This window comes from Rattus norvegicus, chromosome 17 (genome assembly GCF_021556685.1).
Source record: "Rattus norvegicus strain SHRSP/BbbUtx chromosome 17, alternate assembly SHRSP_T2T, whole genome shotgun sequence".
Lineage (NCBI taxonomy): Eukaryota > Metazoa > Chordata > Mammalia > Rodentia > Muridae > Rattus > Rattus norvegicus.
In genome coordinates, this window is record NC_141550.1 from 22,377,168 (window position 1) to 22,398,695 (window position 21,528).

At 44.2% G+C, this 21,528-nt stretch overlaps 1 protein-coding gene across 1 annotated transcript; it reads right to left on the reverse strand.

Annotated features, from left to right (window-relative positions):
- Nucleotides 1–10,228: 10,228 nt before the first annotated feature.
- On the reverse strand, nucleotides 10,229–16,144 carry Edn1 (endothelin 1). The gene is given in 5 exon segments (NM_012548.2): nucleotides 10,229–10,923; nucleotides 12,296–12,409; nucleotides 12,560–12,718; nucleotides 14,030–14,198; nucleotides 15,894–16,144. Coding segments are annotated over 5 exon segments (609 nt in total). The 5' UTR covers nucleotides 15,958–16,144; the 3' UTR covers nucleotides 10,229–10,820.
- Nucleotides 16,145–21,528: the final 5,384 nt, after the last annotated feature.

Sequence of the window (21,528 nt, forward strand, 5' to 3'; positions counted from 1 at the left end):
CTGAGTGCCTGCAGAAAGAAACAGGAAAGAGCATATGTCAGCAGCTTGACAGCACACCTAAAAGCTCTAGAACAAAAAGAAGCAAATACACCCAGGAGGAGTAGAAGGCAGGAAATAATCAAACTCAGAGCTGAAATCAACCAAGTAGAAACAAAAAGGACCATAGAAAGAATCAACAGAACCAAAAGTTGGTTCTTTGAGAAAATCAACAAGATAGATAAACCCTTAGCCAGACTAACGAGAGGACACAGAGAGTGCGTCCAAATTAACAAAATTAGAAATGAAAAGGGAGACATAACTACAGATTCAGAAGAAATTCAAAAAATCATCAGATCTTACTATAAAAACCTATATTCAACAAAATTTGAAAATCTTCAGGAAATGGACAATTTCCTAGACAGATACCAGGTATCGAAGTTAAATCAGGAACAGATAAACCAGTTAAACAACCCCATAACTCCTAAGGAAATAGAAGCAGTCATTAAAGGTCTTCCAACCAAAAAGAGCCCAGGTCCAGACAGGTTTAGTGCAGAATTCTATCAAACCTTCATAGAAGACCTCATACCAATATTATCCAAACTATTCCACAAAATTGAAACAGATGGAGCCCTACCGAATTCCTTCTACGAAGCCACAATTACTCTTATACCTAAACCACACAAAGACACAACAAAGAAAGAGAACTTCAGACCAATTTCCCTTATGAATATCGACGCAAAAATACTCAATAAAATTCTGGCAAACCGAATTCAAGAGCACATTAAAACAATCATCCACCATGATCAAGTAGGCTTCATCCCAGGCATGCAGGGATGGTTTAATATACGGAAAACCATCAACATGATCCATCATATAAACAAACTGAAAGAACAAAACCACATGATCATTTCATTAGATGCTGAGAAAGCATTTGACAAAATTCAACACCCCTTCATGATAAAAGTCCTGGAAAGAATAGGAATTCAAGGACCATACCTAAACATAGTAAAAGCCATATACAGCAAACCAGTTGCTAACATTAAACTAAATGGAGAGAAACTTGAAGCAATCCCACTAAAATCAGGGACTAGACAAGGCTGCCCACTCTCTCCCTACTTATTCAATATAGTTCTTGAAGTTCTAGCCAGAGCAATCAGACAACAAAAGGATGTCAAGGGGATACAGATCGGAAAAGAAGAAGTCAAAATATCACTATTTGCAGATGACATGATAGTATATTTAAGTGATCCCAAAAGTTCCACCAGAGAACTACTAAAGCTGATAAACAACTTCAGCAAAGTGGCTGGGTATAAAATTAACTCAAATAAATCAGTTGCCTTCCTCTATACAAAAGAGAAACAAGCCGAGAAAGAAATTAGGGAAACGACACCCTTCATAATAGACCCAAATAATATAAAGTACCTCGGTGTGACTTTAACCAAGCAAGTAAAAGATCTGTACAATAAGAACTTCAAGACACTGAGGAAAGAAATTGAAGAAGACCTCAGAAGATGGAAAGATCTCCCATGCTCATGGATTGGCAGGATTAATATAGTAAAAATGGCCATTTTACCAAAAGCAATCTACAGATTCAATGCAATCCCCATCAAAATACCAATCCAATTCTTCAAAGAGTTAGACAGAACAATTTGCAAATTCATCTGGACAACAAAAAACCCAGGATAGCTAAAACTATCCTCAACAATAAAAGGACTTCAGGGGGAATCACTATCCCTGAACTCAAGCAGTATTACAGAGCAATAGTGATAAAAACTGCATGGTATTGGTACAGAGACAGACAGATAGACCAATGGAATAGAATTGAAGACCCAGAAATGAACCCACACACCTATGGGCACTTGATTTTTGACAAAGGAGCCAAAACCATCCAATGGAAAAAAGATAGCATTTTCAGCAAATGGTGCTGGTTCAACTGGAGGGCAACATGTAGAAGAATGCAGATCGATCCATGCTTATCACCCTGTACAAAGCTTAAGTCCAAGTGGATCAAGGACCTCCACATCAAACCAGACACACTCAAACTAATAGAAGAAAAACTAGGGAAGCATCTGGAACACATGGGCACTGGAAAAAATTTCCTGAACAAAACACCAATGGCTTATGCTCTAAGATCAAGAATCGACAAATGGGATCTCATAAAACTGCAAAGCTTCTGTAAGGCAAAGGACACGGTGGTTAGGACAAAACGGCAACCAACAGATTGGGAAAAGATCTTTACCAATCCTACAACAGATAGAGGCCTTATATCCAAAATATACAAAGAACTCAAGAAGTTAGACCGCAGGGAAACAAATAACCCTATTAAAAAATGGGGTTCAGAGCTAAACAAAGAATTCACAGCTGAGGAATGCCGAATGGCTGAGAAACACCTAAAGAAATGTTCAACATCTTTAGTCATAAGGGAAATGCAAATCAAAACAACCCTGAGATTTCACCTCACACCAGTGAGAATGGCTAAGATCAAAAACTCAGGTGACAGCAGATGCTGGCGAGGATGTGGAGAAAGAGGAACACTCCTCCATTGTTGGTGGGATTGCAGACTGGTAAAACCATTCTGGAAATCAGTCTGGAGGTTCCTCAGAAAATTGGACATTGAACTGCCTGAGGATCCAGCTATACCTCTCTTGGGCATATACCCAAAAGATGCCTCAACATATAAAAGAGACACGTGCTCCACTATGTTCATCGCAGCCTTATTTATAATAGCCAGAAAATGGAAAGAACCGAGATGCCCTTCAACAGAGGAATGGATACAGAAAATGTGGTACATCTACACAATGGAATATTACTCAGCTATCAAAAACAACGAGTTTATGAAATTCGTAGGCAAATGGTTGGAACTGGAAAATATCATCCTGAGTGAGCTAACCCAATCACAGAAAGACATACATGGTATGCACTCATTGATAAGTGGGTATTAGCCCAAATGCTTGAATTACCCTAGATCCCTAGAACAAACGAAACTCAAGACGGATGATCAAAATGTGAATGCTTCACTCCTTCTTTAAATGAGGAAAAAGAATACCCTTGGCAGGGAAGGGAGAGGCAAAAATTAAAACAGAGACTGAAGGAACACCCAATCAGAGCCTGCCCCACACGTGGCCCATACATATACAGCCACCCAATTAGACAAGATGGATGAAGCAAAGAAGTGCAGACCGACAGGAGCCGGATGTAGATCGCTCCTGAGAGACACAGCCAGAATACAGCAAATACAGAGGCAAATGCCAGCAGCAAACCACTGAACTGAGAATAGGTCCCCCGTTGAAGGAATCAGAGAAAGAACTGGAAGAGCTTGAAGGGGCTCGAGACCCCAAAAGTACAACAATGTCAAGCAACCAGAGCTTCCAGGGACTAAGCCACTACCTAAAGACTATATATGGACTGACCCTGGACTCTGACCCCATAGGTAGCAATGAATATCCTAGTAAGAGCACCAGTGGAAGGGGAAGCCCTGGGTCCTGCTAAGACTGAACCCCCAGTGAACTAGACTATGGGGGGAGGGCGGCAATGGGGGGAGGGTTGGGAGGGGAACACCCATAGGAAGGGGAGGGGGGAGGGGGATTTTGCCCGGAAACCGGGAAAGGGAATAACACTTGAAATGTATATAAGAAATACTCAAGTTAATAAAAAAAAATGTAAAAAAAAATTACAAAAATTTCAATCAATACCATTTTGGATTTCTCTATTACTGTTTTGCTGATTTAAGATTTTCACTACCATTAAATTAATTATTCTCTCTGGTCTTTGCCAAGATAACTTAAAGAAAAATAAAAGCACATCTTGCAAAGCATATAGCCACTTGTTTCACTTGCTTGCTTGGGTTATGTTTCTTTAAGATCTCCAGTGCTGCTATATTCATTATCCTAGTTGAATTTTAATATGATAAGTCATTTCTTAATGAATCAGATTCCTGCTTCCCTTCCCTCTGAGTCAACAGTGTGAGTATACTAGGCTGTCCTCATTATTGAGTCAACTGTAGACAAAACAGTTAAGAAGCCGCCAACCTTTGATTGAGTCTTGAATCTCTTACATGGGATTCTTGCTTAGATAGTGGATCTGAGGAACATCTCTCAATCAATCTCGTTATATTGTCCCTCCCTCCCCTACCTGTCACTTTTAATTTTACTACAGAAGGGTTTATTACCCCAACATAACTTTTATAATTTCCTGGGATTTTTTCTGAATTAAAAATGGTTACTGAATAAACTATTTGAATCTGCAACTCTTACTAACTGCCTAGCATTAGATAAATTGGCACTTAGTTTCAAGAAGTTTAAACTCAAGGAGTTTTCTCATCAACAAAATAGTAAAAATAAAACTACCAGTTTCCATGAGTAAAAATAGTAAAAATAAAACTACCAGTTTTCCAAATGTGAACTGGCACTTGCAAAGCTCTGCAAACAGCATCTGGTACTGGATAGTGTTAGCCCCTGAGTGCCTTTGCCTGGGACATTATTATTAATTCCATTGGCTTGGAAACATTTTCTATTCCTTCTAAGTTGTAGACACACGCATCAAATGGACTGTTCTAACATTTTAGCAGATCAAGGAAAGCAAATCATAGCCATTATATCTACATTCTAAACTTTACAGATGTTATGATGGCAATAGCTGGGATGAGCTTCAAAGTAGCCTGGGATGGAGGGCAGGTTGTTTGATGTACGTAGATGAAATGACATCAATCACAGCTTGACACTTACTAAATCTGTAAGATAGTACATTGCATTTATTATATTCATCTTGCTCATGTAAGATATAGTTGAAGATGCCATGAGTAAAAATTTTAAACTCCATGTTTAAAATATTGTACATGTCAATTAATACAAATTTTAAACTGAGCATGCTCAACCCTCCTTTTATGGTCCTTGTCTCAATTGGTGGTATCCCTCAACACCCATATGCAGAAGATAGTGACCAAAGACATCCCCAAATGAAGGATAACAAGAAACATTTTAAAATTTAGTTCACATTTGTGTTAACTGACTAAAGCTTTGGGTAAATGTTATTATTGTGAGAATGATGCATCGGTCAGGTTGGAATAGAGAAATGTAGAAAGAATTCTCTATTGAATCCCTGGTCTACCACTGTGAATAAACTTCAATAAGAAAATTTGGGCCACACAAACTTTCCAAAAAGAAAGTATATGAACTTTTCATACAAAATTCTTCTAAACCTTCTGTAGTCTAATCACATCGATTGGAAGAATTTCACCTCCTTCTATCACTTTATCAAAGTTCAAAACCTATGTATGTGTTTATAAATTCATAGATAGACATCTGTTGGTTGGCATGTTATAAGCTAGAAGCACTATGAAAGGTTCACACTTCAGCCACATTTCTATATAAAGGTTCTAGAGTAAAGCCAAGGCCCAGAACACTTGCGTGTGAGACCAAGGTGGTTCCGAAACTCTGACTTGCTTCAGGAGTTATCCCGATCTGCAGTGATCATGTGCCTGTTCGCCCACCGCAGCCCAGGGGTTCAGACAATTTACAGCATTGCCAAATATTCATCAAATGCATCCTCTTTAAATAATAAACCATTTCACCACTCTTTCATGGTCAAAGTTGACCTAAAAAGGAAATACCTAAAAAGGAAAAGTTCTGGTGTTCTTCCTGAAGCAGAATCAGGCTTTAATCAAGCCTCTGTCTACACTCTGGGTTGGGTTTGCACGACTGTAAAATCAGTCTGGTAAAAGTTTCCAAAGACAAAAAGGAGACCTCAATATTTCTACGTCTTCCAAAGGATCCCAGAATAAACAAGGGGACATGCACAGTGAAAGGGACAGCTATGAATGTGATGGGTCAATGACTCCTGTGAACTCTGAGACACTGGTATGCCACTCAGGGATGCTGGAAAAGACAATGACATACATACATACATACATACATACATACATACATACATACATACATACATTCATACGTACATACATACATTCATACGTACATACATAACATACACGTGCACACACACACATACACACATACATACATACACAGGGACATGACAGGTAGACTATTATGACTTATGAAATGTTGACATTATTTCATCCTGTTTGATCAATAGCCATAGGCATAAGAATCCTAGAAATTTCACATGGAGGACAACCAATTTCCTCAATCGCATGCACTCCTCCCAACCCAGCACGTGTAGACTTCACACCTTGTCCAGTTCTACAGTTTGTCCTAATCTCATGCCAGTGGTAGCTTAAATACCGTGCATAACATCCCTGAATACTTTCACAGCAATGTAGGCAGAAGGGGCATGCATAGGTTTCTTCAGAATAGGAAAAAGAAGAAAAATACAGAAACAGGACATTCTGAACTGGGAAACCTACTTTCAGATTCCTGAAGGGCTGTATCCTAAGATGTCAGCATCTTGTCATGGGAGGAATATATCCTTTCTCCTTATTTTATTCAATGGCATCAGTCCTGTCTCTCTATCTCACCATTGCCTAGTATTAAAAGTGACATGGTGACCCTGACCCTTCTATTTATCAAGGCAGCTTCTTCCCTGTTCTGGCTTCAGGGACAGCATGGTTGGGTTGATAAAGGCGTCTGGTAACACCAGGGTTGGGAGTGGGGGTTGCCTATGCTAGCAAATGTTCTGCCCACTGTGCTTTGAAATGATGAAGCGAGGAGCTAACACGTTACTGGAAGCCCTCACAATGAAAGCTCGGGGTGTGTATGGAACATCGATTTTCCAAGAAGAACAATAAAGAACAGTCCCACTCACAGCCTACTCGCAAACAGACACAACCTTCCTTTCTCCTGTTTTAGGAAGGAAGAAACCTCTTCTGATCTGGAAAAGTTTACAGAAAAACAAAAAACCAAAGATCCTGAGTTTCACTACAGCTGTTTGCCGAAGGTTTCTGGAGAAGTCAGGAGTTTGGTGGACGTGTCTCCTTGGCTGTCAAAGGACTTTGTATAGTAACCCCAGCTTCCTGACAGGGTTCTGGTGGAAAGGGGACTCATAGGTTGAAGGAAGGAAGACTGCTGTAGGAAGCCAAGTAGTTCTCTATAAAGATTCAAGTGACTGTGAAATCTAGAAGGTCATGGAGAGTCACTAGCAAAATATCCCTCCTGGATGGCAGACTAGATGCTCAGGCCCTGCATTTGTAGAGGGGTGAGGGAATGGATGCATTCCATTGAGAACAAGTCGATGTAACATGTTGACATTTTGGGCTTCAAACCAGCACCTTCAAGACTTTAGGAAGAAATTAAATGCTGCCTTGCATTATAGAGCCAACGTCACTCCACTAACAGAATTCTCTTTGATTCATTTGAGTTTCACTTGGTAAATAAATCTAAAAGTGATAATTAAACGTTTTTCTAGTTACTCAATGATGCAATAAGGCTTATATACCTCTTCAAGGTCCTCCCACCCCACCCACAGACTGCCTTTTTATTTTTCTGTAGTGCCAGGAATCCAGCCCAGGGCTGGTGGGGGAGCTATTCAAATGCTTTACCAGGGAGCTCCAACTCTGACTAACTTTATCCAAGAAGCTGGGAGGTGAAGCTTTCCTGGAGACCGCCTTATCCACCCACTCCCAAGTCCCCAGAACCCCCTTTTTAGAGCCTCTTCCAGATGAACTCCAGAAATCTGTAGGTGAAACTCTATGGTGCTCAGGCCTGCCAGCTTTGCAGAAGCCTACTTGTTGTATGACTTCTGTTCACTTCCCACTCTGGGTCTTTTCAGAAAGAAAGAAAGAAAAAAAAAAAGCAAAAACAACAACAACAACAACAAAAAAACAGCCAAGTTCCAATGTGATGTTAGCAAGGCTCTTTCCAGGGGGACTCTAGCTGAATATAATTCCCCTCACTGCTGTGCTCTGGAAAAGCACAGGTGGAATTAAAACCAATGGTTTTCATCAGCAGAGAAGCTAATCCCTGGAGAAAAGGAAGTACTCATTAGTGGGATCCTCTTTCCTCATCCCCACCAAATGTCACCGCTTCCGCCTGGGCTCTACTCTCCTGAGATTAATCCCTGCTGGGTCCTTAAGAGCAAAGAGAAAAGTCTGTCACAAGTCCACTGCCAGAAAGCCCAGTTTTTTGGAAACGCAGGAGGAAGTCTAACTGACCATCCTAGGAGCTCAGCTCACTTCCTCTGGGTACCCGAAAGAAAAGAACCCCTATAACTTCTTAACCTGAGAAAGAGTCTGCTTCATGTCTTTCTGTTTTCTTGCCAGTTACTGAAGCAGCAACCGGGGAGCAAAAGGACAATAGAGTTTAAATGACAACTCCATGGCTCCAGTTGTAGGATTCTCTGAACTGTTTTATTCAGTGGTTTCTCCCATCCTAGCTACCTCTTAAATGCATTGCACTGGTGTTCTCTAAGCGCTGGCCTTCATTTTCTTGCTTCTACCTCAACAACCTCACCTTTTGGACTTGTTCTTAAAATTTAAAAAAGAAGAAAAAATCCCCCCATTCTTCCCCTTCTCTCACTGAATAGCTGAGGGGGATCCTGAGGCAGAAGGCTGAAAAGTTTGCTCAATGGGAAATGATAGCCATGTTCAGGCCAAATACGTTGTGAAAGTGGCCAGGGCTTTAGAACACCCTCACCCCATCCCATCCCACCCCACCCTCACCCGCAACCTGCAGCCACTGCCAGTTACCCAGTGGTAAGCAATTCATTAGGTGAAGCAAAATGGCCATACACACACTTTTCCCATACATCTTACTTAGACAGTGCTTTAAAAGGTTAGTAATTTAACAGGGGATGAGAAAGAATTGCAGTCAGCTGCCTGGGATGTTGGCCATGCAGGCCAGAAGACTGTCATTTGACATACCGTGTCTCAGTTAGGATAGCAGTAGTCATCGAGAGTGAATATTTGTTAAATGCTGGGCATCCCTTTAGCCTCTCCTATAGAAAGGCAGTGAAGATTCTAGAAGCCCATCAAGAACCCATGAATCTTTGCTAATAGGACCATTTGCAACACTGTTTGGCCAGCCACAGAAGGGAAACTCTGTGTGTGTGTGTGTGTGTGTGTGTGTGTGTGTGTGTGTGTGTGTGCGCGCGCGCGCGCGCGCGTGCGCGTGCGCACACTAGTATCTTAAAACCAGCTCCTGGTGACTACTTCTAGGGCACTCAGCCAGTCCTGAGCACGGAAGAAGAAACAGTTCTCAGTGTTCCTTAATAAGCAAAATACTTACTCTGAGCAAATAAACGGCACTGGCAATCTCCGTGGAGCAAGCAGGCCTTGCTCTCACAGCAGCGGCTGGGTGAGGTGCCATGAATAGTTGCAGTGTTGGAGGATCATCTTTCCATCACTTCCTCCAGCCCAGTACTAGAAAGAAAGCACCTCTCACCACACCATCAGCTTAAACTGTTGGAAGCTGCCTAATGGCCGGAGAAGCAAGGTTAATGAACTGTCTCCCCGGATATCTTCAGGTAACAAGAGGAGACAATTCTTAAAGCTTTCATTTTGTGTTTTCTTAACACAATCCAAAAGCAGGGTTTTTTCTTAATGTACAAATGCATATTTTTATTAAGCATCATGTGTCTTCTTTCTAATTCTCTATTTTCTTCATCATCTGACCTTCCAGGTCAACTAGCCATAAAGGCAGTTTTTAAAAGAACGGTATCAAGTTCCCTGTTTAAATCAAGCCAGCATCCCACCTTCTTTCTAAGTTTGACCTTCCTGTAGAGACATCTTTCACCATTTCCCTTCAGGATCATCACTTCTTGGGTTTTTTCAGAAATAATTCACGAGTCAGTACAGTAGGGAAAATATTTATTTTCTAAAATCATTACCTTGACAGGCAAAACAAAGCATGTTCTCAATTTCATTCAGAAATATATTTTTAAAAAATACATAGACCAATATGGCCTGCCCGGACATATATTTAACATGGTAAATATAAGGAATAAATCGTTTGAATATAAATATCTATAAAAAAATAAGTACATCAAAATTCAATCTAATGGAAACATTAGCCAGTTACAATACATACGGGAACATATCTTTCCTGCTACAAAAGTACAACCAGATTTTTCAAATAACTCTATACCATTTTGTTTCCCAAGGTCAAGGGCAGCGGTCGGATTCTTTCATCCCTTCTCTCATAGATCAGAGCTAGCAGATTAGCGCAGAAATGTTTCAGCTACTTCTGACTCGATTTCTGTGAGGCAAGGATTCAATATAGGGGGATGGAGAACCCGGTAGCGGAGGAGAGAGCGTATAGAGAGGCAATAATTAAAGGTGAGAATGTGTAGGACAGTGCAGAAAGGTGAGGTAGACTCATATTCATGAAACATATCCTAATGTACAGTAGTAACAGTTGCTTTGAGTTTTGCATTTTACAACTTAAAAAAAAGTCCTTAAAAAAAAAAAACTCAAGTGTTTGTCCTTCGAGTATGTTTTCAATTTGTGCATTCCTCAGAAAATTTTTTGCATGGACTTTGGAGTTTCTCCCTGAAATGTGCCAGGCGCCTGAGTCAGACACGAACACTCCCTAAGGACTTTCTACAGAAACTCCGCCCTGCTATGGAATCTCCTGGCTCTCTGGATGATGCCACTCAGGAATGGCACTGTGTCTCTGCTCTCCGAGAGGTCCGAGGCCATCCCCAGACAGCAAGAAGAGGCAAGAGAATCACTTGCTACCAGCGGATGCAAACGAAGACAGGTTAGGGAACACCTCAACCTCTCTTGGAATGTTTGGAACAAGGACGCTGGTCCTCTGCCAGTCTGAACAAGAAACTGTAGAAGCCGGACAGATGTTCTTGCTAAGATCCCAGCCAGCATGGAGAGCGCAGAGTTGGCCATAGGGCTCGCTCTATGTAAGTCATGGCTTCCAAAACACCACGGGGCTCTGTAGTCAATGTGCTCGGTTGTGTATCAACTTCTGGTCTCTGTAGAGTTCCGCTTTCAACTTTGCAACTCGAAAGGAGGTCTTGATGCTGTTGCTGATGGCCTCCAACCTATTAAAACAAGAGAGGAGAAAATATTCAACACACACTCACAGAGATGGAAACAAATCACTCGTTGGCTAAAGAAATGTCTAAAATTAGAATCTGGCACAAACGCACTAAGTCTTAGTTCCTGGCCCTTTGCACCAGTTGTAGCAATGTGGTGCCTCTTTGATAAATCCTCAAGCAGCGGCTACGACTATTGTGTGAATAGACCCTGCTGTCTATGCTGTTTGGTGCTGTGGAGAGGAAGCCTGTGAGTATGTCTACAGGGAGTTAAGTTCCAAATGTTCTGCTTAAGTAGCGTCATCCTACCCTCTGGCACTTTCTAAACCACAGAAGAAATGGAAGCTAACAGGTGGATGGAGAGAAAATTAGGGAGCCTACAGGGAGACCTAAGCGAGTGCTTAGTGACAGTTTAAAGGGTTGTGCAATGTCAGTGTGTGTGTGTGTGTGTGTGTGTGTGTCTGTGCACGCGCACACATATGAGAAGGGACACATAAAGAACTGGAGCATCACTTTCGTAGTTAATGGAAGACAGAGTAACAAAAAGGTATTGAGCCTCAGGTCAGCTGTGCAACTGTGACCTGGTGGGACCCCACAGTGGTGGGTGCGAAGGAAGAGCTAAGAGGGGCTGTCCCCACACAGGAGCAGTAACCAAGTCAGCAGTCCCTCCCCACGGCCACATTGGGCTCAGAACACTTTGGTCCCAGAACGCCTTGACCCTGGATGACTTGGGGACACTTCTAGAGATAGGAGTGAGCCTATGACAGATCTGAACAAGGGTCCTTCTCAGTTTCAAAAAGTTTAGCCTTTGGAAGGATCACCAAAAAAGCTGCTTGTTGCCACCCTGTGGCATTGCCTAATCCAGCCCTCTCCTGGGCCTCAGGAAGCAAGCCAAGTGACACCTGGCCCTTCAAATTTCCATATTTCAACAATAGTAACGGAATAAACCTGAAAAACAACATGTTCTAAATCTCACCAACCTTATCTAATGGCTTTATTTCCCTTTGGCCATTTGAATCACTAGCACTCTTGGAGTAACATATATAAATATTTTAAATGTCTTTTTCTTTGGCATGATTTTCAGTTTCTCCAGGCAAGCAGAAAATGAAAGACCAGAGGAGAAAAGACTGGGCATGCTCAAACTCTAGAGCTGTCTTAGTGTGGAAGCTCCATCCATAGACTGAACAATGTGTGCTAAGACACAGTGGGCAGGCGTCTGCACTCAAGGCCCCAGTATCTGAGGAGCCCTTTGCTCCTCTGAGTCCACAGACCATGACGACTCTGTTACTGTACTCAAGCTTTTCTTTCTCCCAGTGGGAAGGACTAGGGAGCCATTAGCACTGGTATCCAGGGCCAGGAGTCCCCATGAGCCTCTTACCTTCTTAGTTTTCTTCCCTCCACCAGCTGCTGATAGATACACTTCTTTCCCAGCTTGGGACAGGGTTTTCCCTTCTTGAAGTCTTTTACACCTTTCTGCATGGTACTTTGGGCTCTGTGAAGACAGACAGGGAAAACCACTTTAGCGATGGCTTGTTGAGATTCACCTTGCCTGTCCATGTCTCTGCTCCTTTCTCTAAAGTGAAAGACCATCTGAGAGGGAGCAGGCCAGCAGGCTGGATAACTCCAAGGGGCTTCCACTCACCGGAGTTCTTTGTCTGCTTGGCAGAAATTCCAGCACTTCTTGTCTTTTTGGTGAGCACACTGGCATCTGTTCCCTTGGTCTGTGGTCTTTGTGGGAAGTAAGTCTTTCAAGGATCGCTTAGACCTAGAAGGGCTTCCTAGTCCATACGGGACGACGCGCCTGTTATGGAAAGAGAGAAGGAAAAGATATTAGCCTACTTAATAATCTTTCAAATTCCTTGGGCCTACAATTCAGAGAGCATTCATTTGGACAGCTCATGATACCAAAGTACGGAAGCCATTTGGCCTGTCTGCCCATCAATGGTCCTCAGTGTATGTTTCCCCTAAATGGGAAAACATCAGCTTTCCTTCTGAATCAATGAAATTCTATTTCAATACTTAACAATATTCCATTTCATCTAGACACAGTTTTGTTCCAGATTACAACCTCTGTTTGGGTTTCTGCTTTGTGCTTTCTTTCTTTTCTGGTGTCAAGTGGGTCATGGGGCCAGAAAACAGAAGGACTCCAGCAACACCAAAACATAAGGTTTTCTACTTCAGTCATGTGTGGCAACGCTGCCTGGTGGAGCATGGCACCTTGGCACATTGCTCTAGAGTTCAGTAAAACTGAATGGCTGTGAAGGACTTAGTGTCAAAATGCTCTCCGATAACTTGCAATGAGTCCGTTTCAATTCACTCAACAAGAAACGGAGTCCTCCCCTTGGTAGAAACACTACTAAGGATTAGGTCCTCGGTGGTTTGGGTCTGGTTTGGTTTGGAACTTGGCCAGCCATTGTAGACAGAATAAATGTGTTTGTTCTTTCTGCTGATTGCTCCTAAGGAGTGGACTAGTGTTGGGGGCTGAGGGTAAAACAGCCTCTGTTCACTCTGAAGGTACAAGAGAAACCTATGGGCGCTGTTCTGAGCTCTGCCTTGGATCACAGTTTTCTAAAGACGAAAGAGAGAAACAGGAAGCTCAGTTCCCTGCTCTAGCCCTACTCCCAGCTCATTCCTGTGCAAGGGGCTTCAACATTGTGTTTCTTAGTTTTCCTATAAGTAAAAGAAAGGAAATATGTCATAACTCCCTATTACATCTGTATGTCTGGAACAGATTCAGCGAGCCTCTCTGAGAAGTATAGGTATGTTACCCTCCATAGGACCTGGTCTACTGATCCCTAAGTCCACATCGAGAGCCTCTCGCTACGTTCTTCCGTCCCTTTCTTGTCTTCAAATGCACAATTCCTTCCTGTTTGCCCTCATCCCACAGTAAGCAGTGTGACTCTGAGCCTCTCAGAAGACCCTCTCCTACATGGCTACCACTAAGCTCATCTGTCTCAGTCAGCACTGTTCCCCCTGGGAGGCATGTTTTTGCCTTCAGAAATGCAAAAGCCCAGAAACCTCCCAGAACAGAAACCCCAGCTGGGTCTCCCAGCTCCAGAAAGCCCCAGCAGTAAGAGGATGGCTAGGACTACAATGCCCTCTAGAGACTCACTCGGGAGTGTTGACCCAGATGATGTCCAGGTGGCAGAAGTAGACACACTCCTTGTCCATCAAGGAGGAGCAGGAGCAACGCTTGGACCTGCGGGGTCTCCAGGATGTGCTGGGAGGGGGGCTCTGCACTTCCTTCTCAGCTCGGGGGCTGAGCTCTGCTCCCAAGACAGCTGTGAAGAGAACAGAGGGTCGGGTTAGTAGGAATCTCTCTTCAGGCGTCCAGAGCAAGCACCTGCATCCAAGTATTCAGGCCAGATCTAGCAGCGCAAATAGAAGCAGACAAGGCATAAAACTGCCTTTAGCCAGAAACACAAACAGAAAGAAAGAGACTTCTTTGTTCTCCGTGCTTAACAGGACTTCACCCTTACCCTGGCTGGCTTATCCAACCTGCAGGGAGATTACACACACACACACACACACACACACACACACACACACACACACACACACACACAGAGAGAGAGAGAGAGAGAGAGAGAGACAGAGACAGAGACAGAGACAGAGACAGAGAGAGAGAGAGAGACAGAGAGAGAGAGAGAGAGAGAGAGAGAGAGAGAGAGAGAGAGAGAGAGAAACAGCTAGGAAAGGACTCTTCCAGTCTTCTGAAGACGCTTCAAAATGGAATTTTGAGGAAGTCCATACCTGAGACTTAGACTAGCACAACTCCCATAGATTAAGCTGGCTGGTGGCCACAAGTAAATAAGACAGACCGTCTATTCCTAGCAGCCTTGGAGCCACGTTCCCAACTCAGGATAACCTCCTTAGGGGTACCCACCCCATTCCAGCTCGTGTAGGGGCACAGAATGATCTAGGTTGCATATGGGTGCCTTTTTATGTTAGGCAGAAAGCAAGAACTTCCAGAAAATGCCTGGACACCGAAGAGAAACTGACTTTACAACAGTCACTGCAGGTGGGAGATAAGTAGCCACTCAAGGAAGAGAAGGTACAGCTCAGGGGAGCCAGGGAAGTACTCTGGGTTCAGAATCCTGGGGCCGCACAGCTTGCGTGGGACTTGACACCTCCCTCTGGCCCAACACAGCATCGCTAGCCTCTTTCAATTGACCATTTGGTCGTGCATTTTCTCTTCCCAATTTTGTTCATTTCAAACGATCAGACACATTCCAGGATTTTCATCCCTTTGACAACCTCTCTCTTTGCTTAGGGTCAGGTGAAGACAAAAAGAAGGCACTGACCCTAAAAAAACAGGATGGGAGGAGAAAGAACCAGAAGCGGCCCATACTGTCTAATTCCTTAATCAGGCAGGAATGATCCCGGCTCCCTTCCCAGGACAGGTGAATACTACTGAAATAGAGCTCAGGCTGTTTGAGGATGCCAAAAACCTGCCAAATGAAACCTTAAGTCAATAGTGACAAATTTTAAAGAAAGCATGTGCTTCGCCCTGAAACCGCCTGCGGGGTTACTCAGCGCACGGTTGATCGGCAGGTGATTTCACTGCTCACGTTGTGCCTGCATGACCTGAATAAAATTCTTTGGCTTTAAGCTGGAGTGTTTTAGTATTTTACACATTAGCACACTATCAAGACAGCGTTTGAATAAGCTCCTAAATGCACCATGCAACCCTAAACACACGTATTTCAAATATATCCTTGCCTCAGCTGTAGCCACTCAGCGATACGGCTACAACGTTATTTTAAAGCTATGTGATACTCGGTTGTAGTCAGTTGTATTCAAACAGGAGTTTTATTCCTTTCGCTGGCACACAGAAGTAATTGCAAGGCACTTGCTGCTCCAGCTTCAGTAATTTAAAAAAAAAAAAAAAAAGGACAGAAAGAAAAAAGAAAAGTGGAAAACAGAAGCGAGAACGGCGTTGCGCTGAAGCAGAAAGATTCGCAAGTGGCACCTACCTGTTTCTGGAGCTCCTTGGAAAGCCACAAACAGCAGAGAGAAGATCACGGGAAAATAATCCATTCTGCAAAGGGATCAGAAGAAGAGGAGGGAAAAAAAGAAAAAAAAAAAAGAAAGAAAACTCGGTTGCAAATGGAACTCAATGCAAAACGAAGAGGACGGTGTCTGGTTGCTCTGATCGCCTCTGGCTTTTGGAGATCTCAGCGCGGTCTTCAAAAAGTGGCCCCTTCACCGGAGCGAAAGCGTCGCGGGCAGCCCGGGAGGCAGCGCTCGAGGACAAGCGGAGCAGACCCAGTCAGGCTCTCAGCGCCAGTGCTGGAACGCGTCTGGCTCGGACAGCTCTCCGCCGGGCTTTTTATATTGAACCCCTATAGAGTGGGGGTAAACAGCTCCGACTTTATTCCAGCCCTAAACAATGTTATTGTGTGATTAGTCACCCACAGGCAACGTGCAGCCGGAGATAAGACCCGGCTCTAGAGGAAATCACGGCTAACTTCAGAGGCAGACGCCCGCCGTCTGACAATCCAGGGGCAGGGCTAAGAAAAAGAAAACACCCACTGGACAGAGACCTCTGCAAAACCTGCACCGAGCGGCAGCCCGCTTCCCCTTTTGCTAGCTGCCAGCCCCAGAGTTCAAGAATCAAGAGGTTCTCCAGAAGAAAAGTCACCCCATTGGAATGAAAAGTATGAAGTACAATTAAATAGATTGTATTGTGCGCGCGGGGGGTGGGGTGGGGGTGGGGCTGATCATTGTTCACTTGATTTTCCTTTTATGTCTTTCTGATTTCTTAGTTGGGATCAAACCAGGGGAGGATCCCCCTCTTCGTTCTTCACTCCCTGCTACTTGGGGTGGGGGCGGGAGGAAGACCAGATTATTTAGGGAGATCAGCTTACTTTTCCAAACTCCCCCAAGTCTTTTTTAAACTGAAGTTCTTCGCAACGGAGGTGCGAAGGATTCCGTCAGGAGCTAGCAAGGAGGGAAAACTAAGGAACAATGATAACAACAGCAATATGGTTTCGTCAGGCACATCCTAGTATCGCCGATCAGAAGGACCCCCCCACTCTCTCCCCCCTCCAAAATTTCCTGTGCCCAGCCTCTCCCTGGGAATTGCACCCCCCACCCCCCCCACCCCCCGCGCGCGCGCGCGCTATCGGGAAGAATCTTGAGAAATGGCAGGAACGAACACCAGGGGGAGACGAAGAGCTGCAGGGGCTTGTGCTTTAGTAAGATAAAACAATTAAAGCCTTGGCTTCTAAATGATTAGCAACAAGCCGCGGCCGGGCAGAGAAGGGCGCCTCACAGACGAAAGGAGAGGTGACTTCAGGGCATTCCATTATTCCCTTCCCTGACTTCCCAGTCTCCTCCGCCCCACTTTGCTTGCACACTGGGGCGAACCAGTGTCCTGTGCCTGATTAGGAAGCTACAGGGAGAGCGTGGGGAGGGGAGGACTGCCTATGCTGACTGAGTAAGTGGATCAGATCATACCTCACCGTTTAATAACGTGTTTACGTTTTCCAAACAGTTTCCTGTCTATTTTGCCATGAAATGCTCCCTCCCCCGGGTGCCCATGGGTTATTAAGGTACAAGTGACAACATGTCTTCATGAATAAAGCAAAACACACATAAAGCACATTGACTTTTTCAATAAGCTTCACTTTTCAAGGGAGGAAGAGGGAGGACCCCCCAGAATGCCCAAAAGCTGGAAACAACACGCGGGATCCACTCAATGGTTTCCCTATAAAGGATCTAAATCAAGATGTGAGGATGCCACCGCAAAGGTCCCTCTTTCATCCCTCTTGTTCTACTCCGATTTTCCCTGGGAGTAGATGCCAAGAGAGACTCACTTCTAACACGGGACCCACACAGGGACCCACCCCACGCAACTATTCATTTAGCTCTTCAACTCTACAATCAAAAGGCAGATTTGATAGCGATTCCCAAGCTGTGGACAGGGACATGCTTAGGCCTAGTGAGCTCTCTGGAAATCTCGGTAGGGGAGACAACACAGCAGCAGCTTTAGGTCACTGAGAACTCTGTCCCTTAGGAGACTCTGTACTAAGAGCTGGAGACATTGGAGAAGCAGGAACCAGCAACCCTCCCACACCCACACCCGAGGCCCAGGGCCACTGGTAAGCTTCTGCCTCTGCTTTGCTTACCTCAGACCTACCCCGGAGGGTGGGGGCCAGGAGGTGACAGCTACCCCTAGAACTGGGCCCCAACAGGAAGCCAGCTCATCCCACCCCAGCTCCTCAGGGGACCTGGAGGAGAGGAGAGCTGATGTCACCTACCCAAAGTCCAAGCTTCCCACCGGCAGGGGAAAGGTGGCTGGGAAATGTACACCCCACCCCCACCGCTTTCTGACCTCCTGGCCAATCTGACCAAACTCTGGCAACTATCAGGACCAACCTGTCCTCAGCTCCGCCCCGGAAATGCCCAACCCAGTTCTCGAAGGCATCCTCCAGTGTCTAGCCTGGGCCATCATTCTTCAGCTGGGGGACCTCTGGAGATACCGGTGGCCCCAGCATCAAGGAAAGAAGGGAAGCAAACATGTTTTTCTACTGCCCATTCTCTTGTTGCCTACCCATACCACCCTGAACATGTGCTCGAAAATCAAATGTAAACTCTGGCGGCCATCCACTCGGACTCTCTTCTTCTAAAGCTCAGCGAGAGGAAACCGCAAATAAAAACCGAGATCGTAGCCCCGGGAGGGTCCCATCTTTCCAGGTCTACCTTTTATGTTTTGTCCCGAGTTCCCTAGGCCTCTGTGTGTTTATGCATCATGTACATGTCTGTGCACCTATGTCCCTTTTTTATGTGCTTGGGACTAAGGGTAGGCTCTGCCTCTCTACCCATCTCTCCATCTCTGTCCCTTACAGCAGCCCCCTACCCCGCTTTTCTTCCCATGAAAGGAAGGAGGAATCCTCACTCAAGCCCAGAGAGGGAAGCTCTAGGCTACACTAGGCAGCTTCACCAGATAAAATTTTGCCAAGTAGCAGGGGGAGGAGAAAGGAAGGCGGCAAACCAGTCTGACAAGCTCGATGGTCCCACCCACCTCCACTTAAGGTATTACTATTAGAGAGGCTAAAGACCAGAAGAACGGCATAAACATGCACAAAAGTTTTATAACTAGGGGTGGGGGCTGCCTTCCCGGAGTCCATCCCACTTTTCAAAACAGTCCCCAGGGGAACGCTCGTTGCAGCCCATCACCCTGAAGAGTGGCAAGGAAGATGGGTTTTTCCTGTCACACAACAGCTCCCTGTTGGCCTTCTTGTTCCTGCTTAAGATGTACCCTTGAAATGCGGGGAAAACTGTCTGATAAAGCTGTTTTTATGTTTTTCTTTTCTGTATCTTTGGCTGCATATTAATAGATAGCTATAAATAAAACAGCCTGAGCCTCAAATACAGAGACTACACAGTAGCAGAGTGTACTGTTTTTAGCACTCCTCGACTTTGGTCTTTCTCAGCTTTTGCGTAACGAAACTTGCAACTTTGCCAAGCCAATAAATTTAGAGTGAGATGTTGCATTTTGCTCAGGGAAGAGAAGAGCCGACTGCCCAACAATGAGTGGAAATTAACTTATTTGTGGGCAAGGTGAAGCTATGCAGACACTGAGCCTGCTTTAATCCTGTGGTGACTGTGCTATGTACAATGAAATGCCATACATTACAGTCATTGTGCATTGTGCCCTGGCCACACGGCATGCACGTGGGAGCTGTGAGTAGACAAAGTGTCTTTCTCCCTTTAATCCAAAAAAAAAAAAAAAAAAAAAGTTAATATCCCACCGGAAATGAGATAGCCCGAATCAAGTTATCCAATGCATTAAAAAAAATTACGAAGTATGTCTTATATTTAGTTTAAAAGGTTGTGTTCAGACTTTCTGACCTGTTATTCCGAAGTTCAGTCACCAGGAAATCTCTTTCATATGTTGTTTTATTTGTTTGTTTTGTTTGTTTGCTTTGCCGCATTTGTGTGACATGGGTAGATGTTTTAAAAATATTTTATTGTTAGCAAAATTGCTTCTCTTACATGAATAATTTTAGAACGTGTGTGTTTATGGGCTTCATTTATGTGCATGTATGGGTAGAGGATAGAGTTGGTATTTAGTGTCTTTCTAGGTCACTCTCCACATTATTCATTATTGACCCACGGTCATTCATTGAACCTAGGTCTCACCCTTTGGCTAGGCCGACTGGTCAGTAAGGCTCCAGGACCTACCTGTCTCTGACCCTCAGAGCTAAGGTTACAAGCACAAACCTCCAAGCCTAGTCACCACAGGAATGCTGAGAAACCCTAACTCTGTCCTTATGCTTCAAACTACAAGCACTTTACCGACTGATTCATTTCCAAGGCCAGAGAATTTTTATACCACTTATGCTATGCTTAGTAATAATACATATGATGCTATGGTTTCATGCATATGGAATATTTGATTATTATCTGTTCATTATGGTTTTAGAAAGGGAAAAAATGCTTGTCCCGCTATAACCATGGTGGCGTGCTCACCACGTTGGCTAGATTAATGTCCCATTCATTGAGACATCATATACGTTAGAAAGGCTGAAGTTTGTTCCTCCTCTCCAGTTCTATTTTCAGCACAGACACCAAATACCGTCCATCAAAAACTCTGACAACAGAGGGTGGTGTACCTCAAAGGTTAGGGAAAAAAAAAAAAAACCAAACAGTTGCTTTGGGCAGAAATGAGAAAAACAAAAACTCACATCTAAAATATTCCCAGGTAACAGGTCCCCTGATTTAGTGACTTATCCCACCAGGGTTTTACAGTTGCTTGTGAGTTCCCTTGCTATTCTCATCCTAAATTTACACACCCAATGCACCATTGGCTCTGGTGTGCACTTACACACACACACTAATCTGTAGATTTGAATGGGAGCATACCAATAGTGCACACGTCACAGTAGAGAATGGCAGCCCGTGTCCACAGGCTGGTCCTTTGTCTTCAAGTCACTTGTGCCATTTAGCACTAGAGGGACTTTGATACAGCAGACAATGAGAAAACTCTGCATGTGGGACGGACAGGAGCCCCCTTCAGAAATGGGATATGTGGGGTTATTTGAGGCCAGCTTTCCTCTATGTATTTAAAGGGGGCATGACATAGATAGGATGTGGTTTGTCCTTCTAGAAAACATCAGATCATTTAGTTCTATTTGTGGTTGTAGGAGATGGGGGTCTTATGTGGTTGGTTTACTAAGAGTGGGCAGACCTTTCTCAAGGGAAAGAGATGGGGACGCTGAATAGCAAGTCTTCCTCCAAAGCGTAACCCCTCCTCAGTGAGCCAATGTTCTACCTTCCAGTGTGAGATAAAGCAGCCCCAGGCTCTCCTGAGAAGTCTGACAGATGTTGGTACCGAGCTCTTGACCTTGACAACCTTCAAGACCATAAACTTAATAAAACTCTGTTTCCTATGAAACAGCACGTGCTTGGCTACTGTATTATAGCAACCCACCGGATGCCTAACAAAATGAATTTTTATTTTGAGACAGGAGCTCATGTAGCTCGGGCAGATCTCAAGCTGGCTATATATAGTGTAGGATGACCTTGAACTCTTGACACCTCCCCCCACGTCTGCCTCCCAGGTGCTGGCATCACTTTTGTGTGCCCACACGCCCAGTAAAG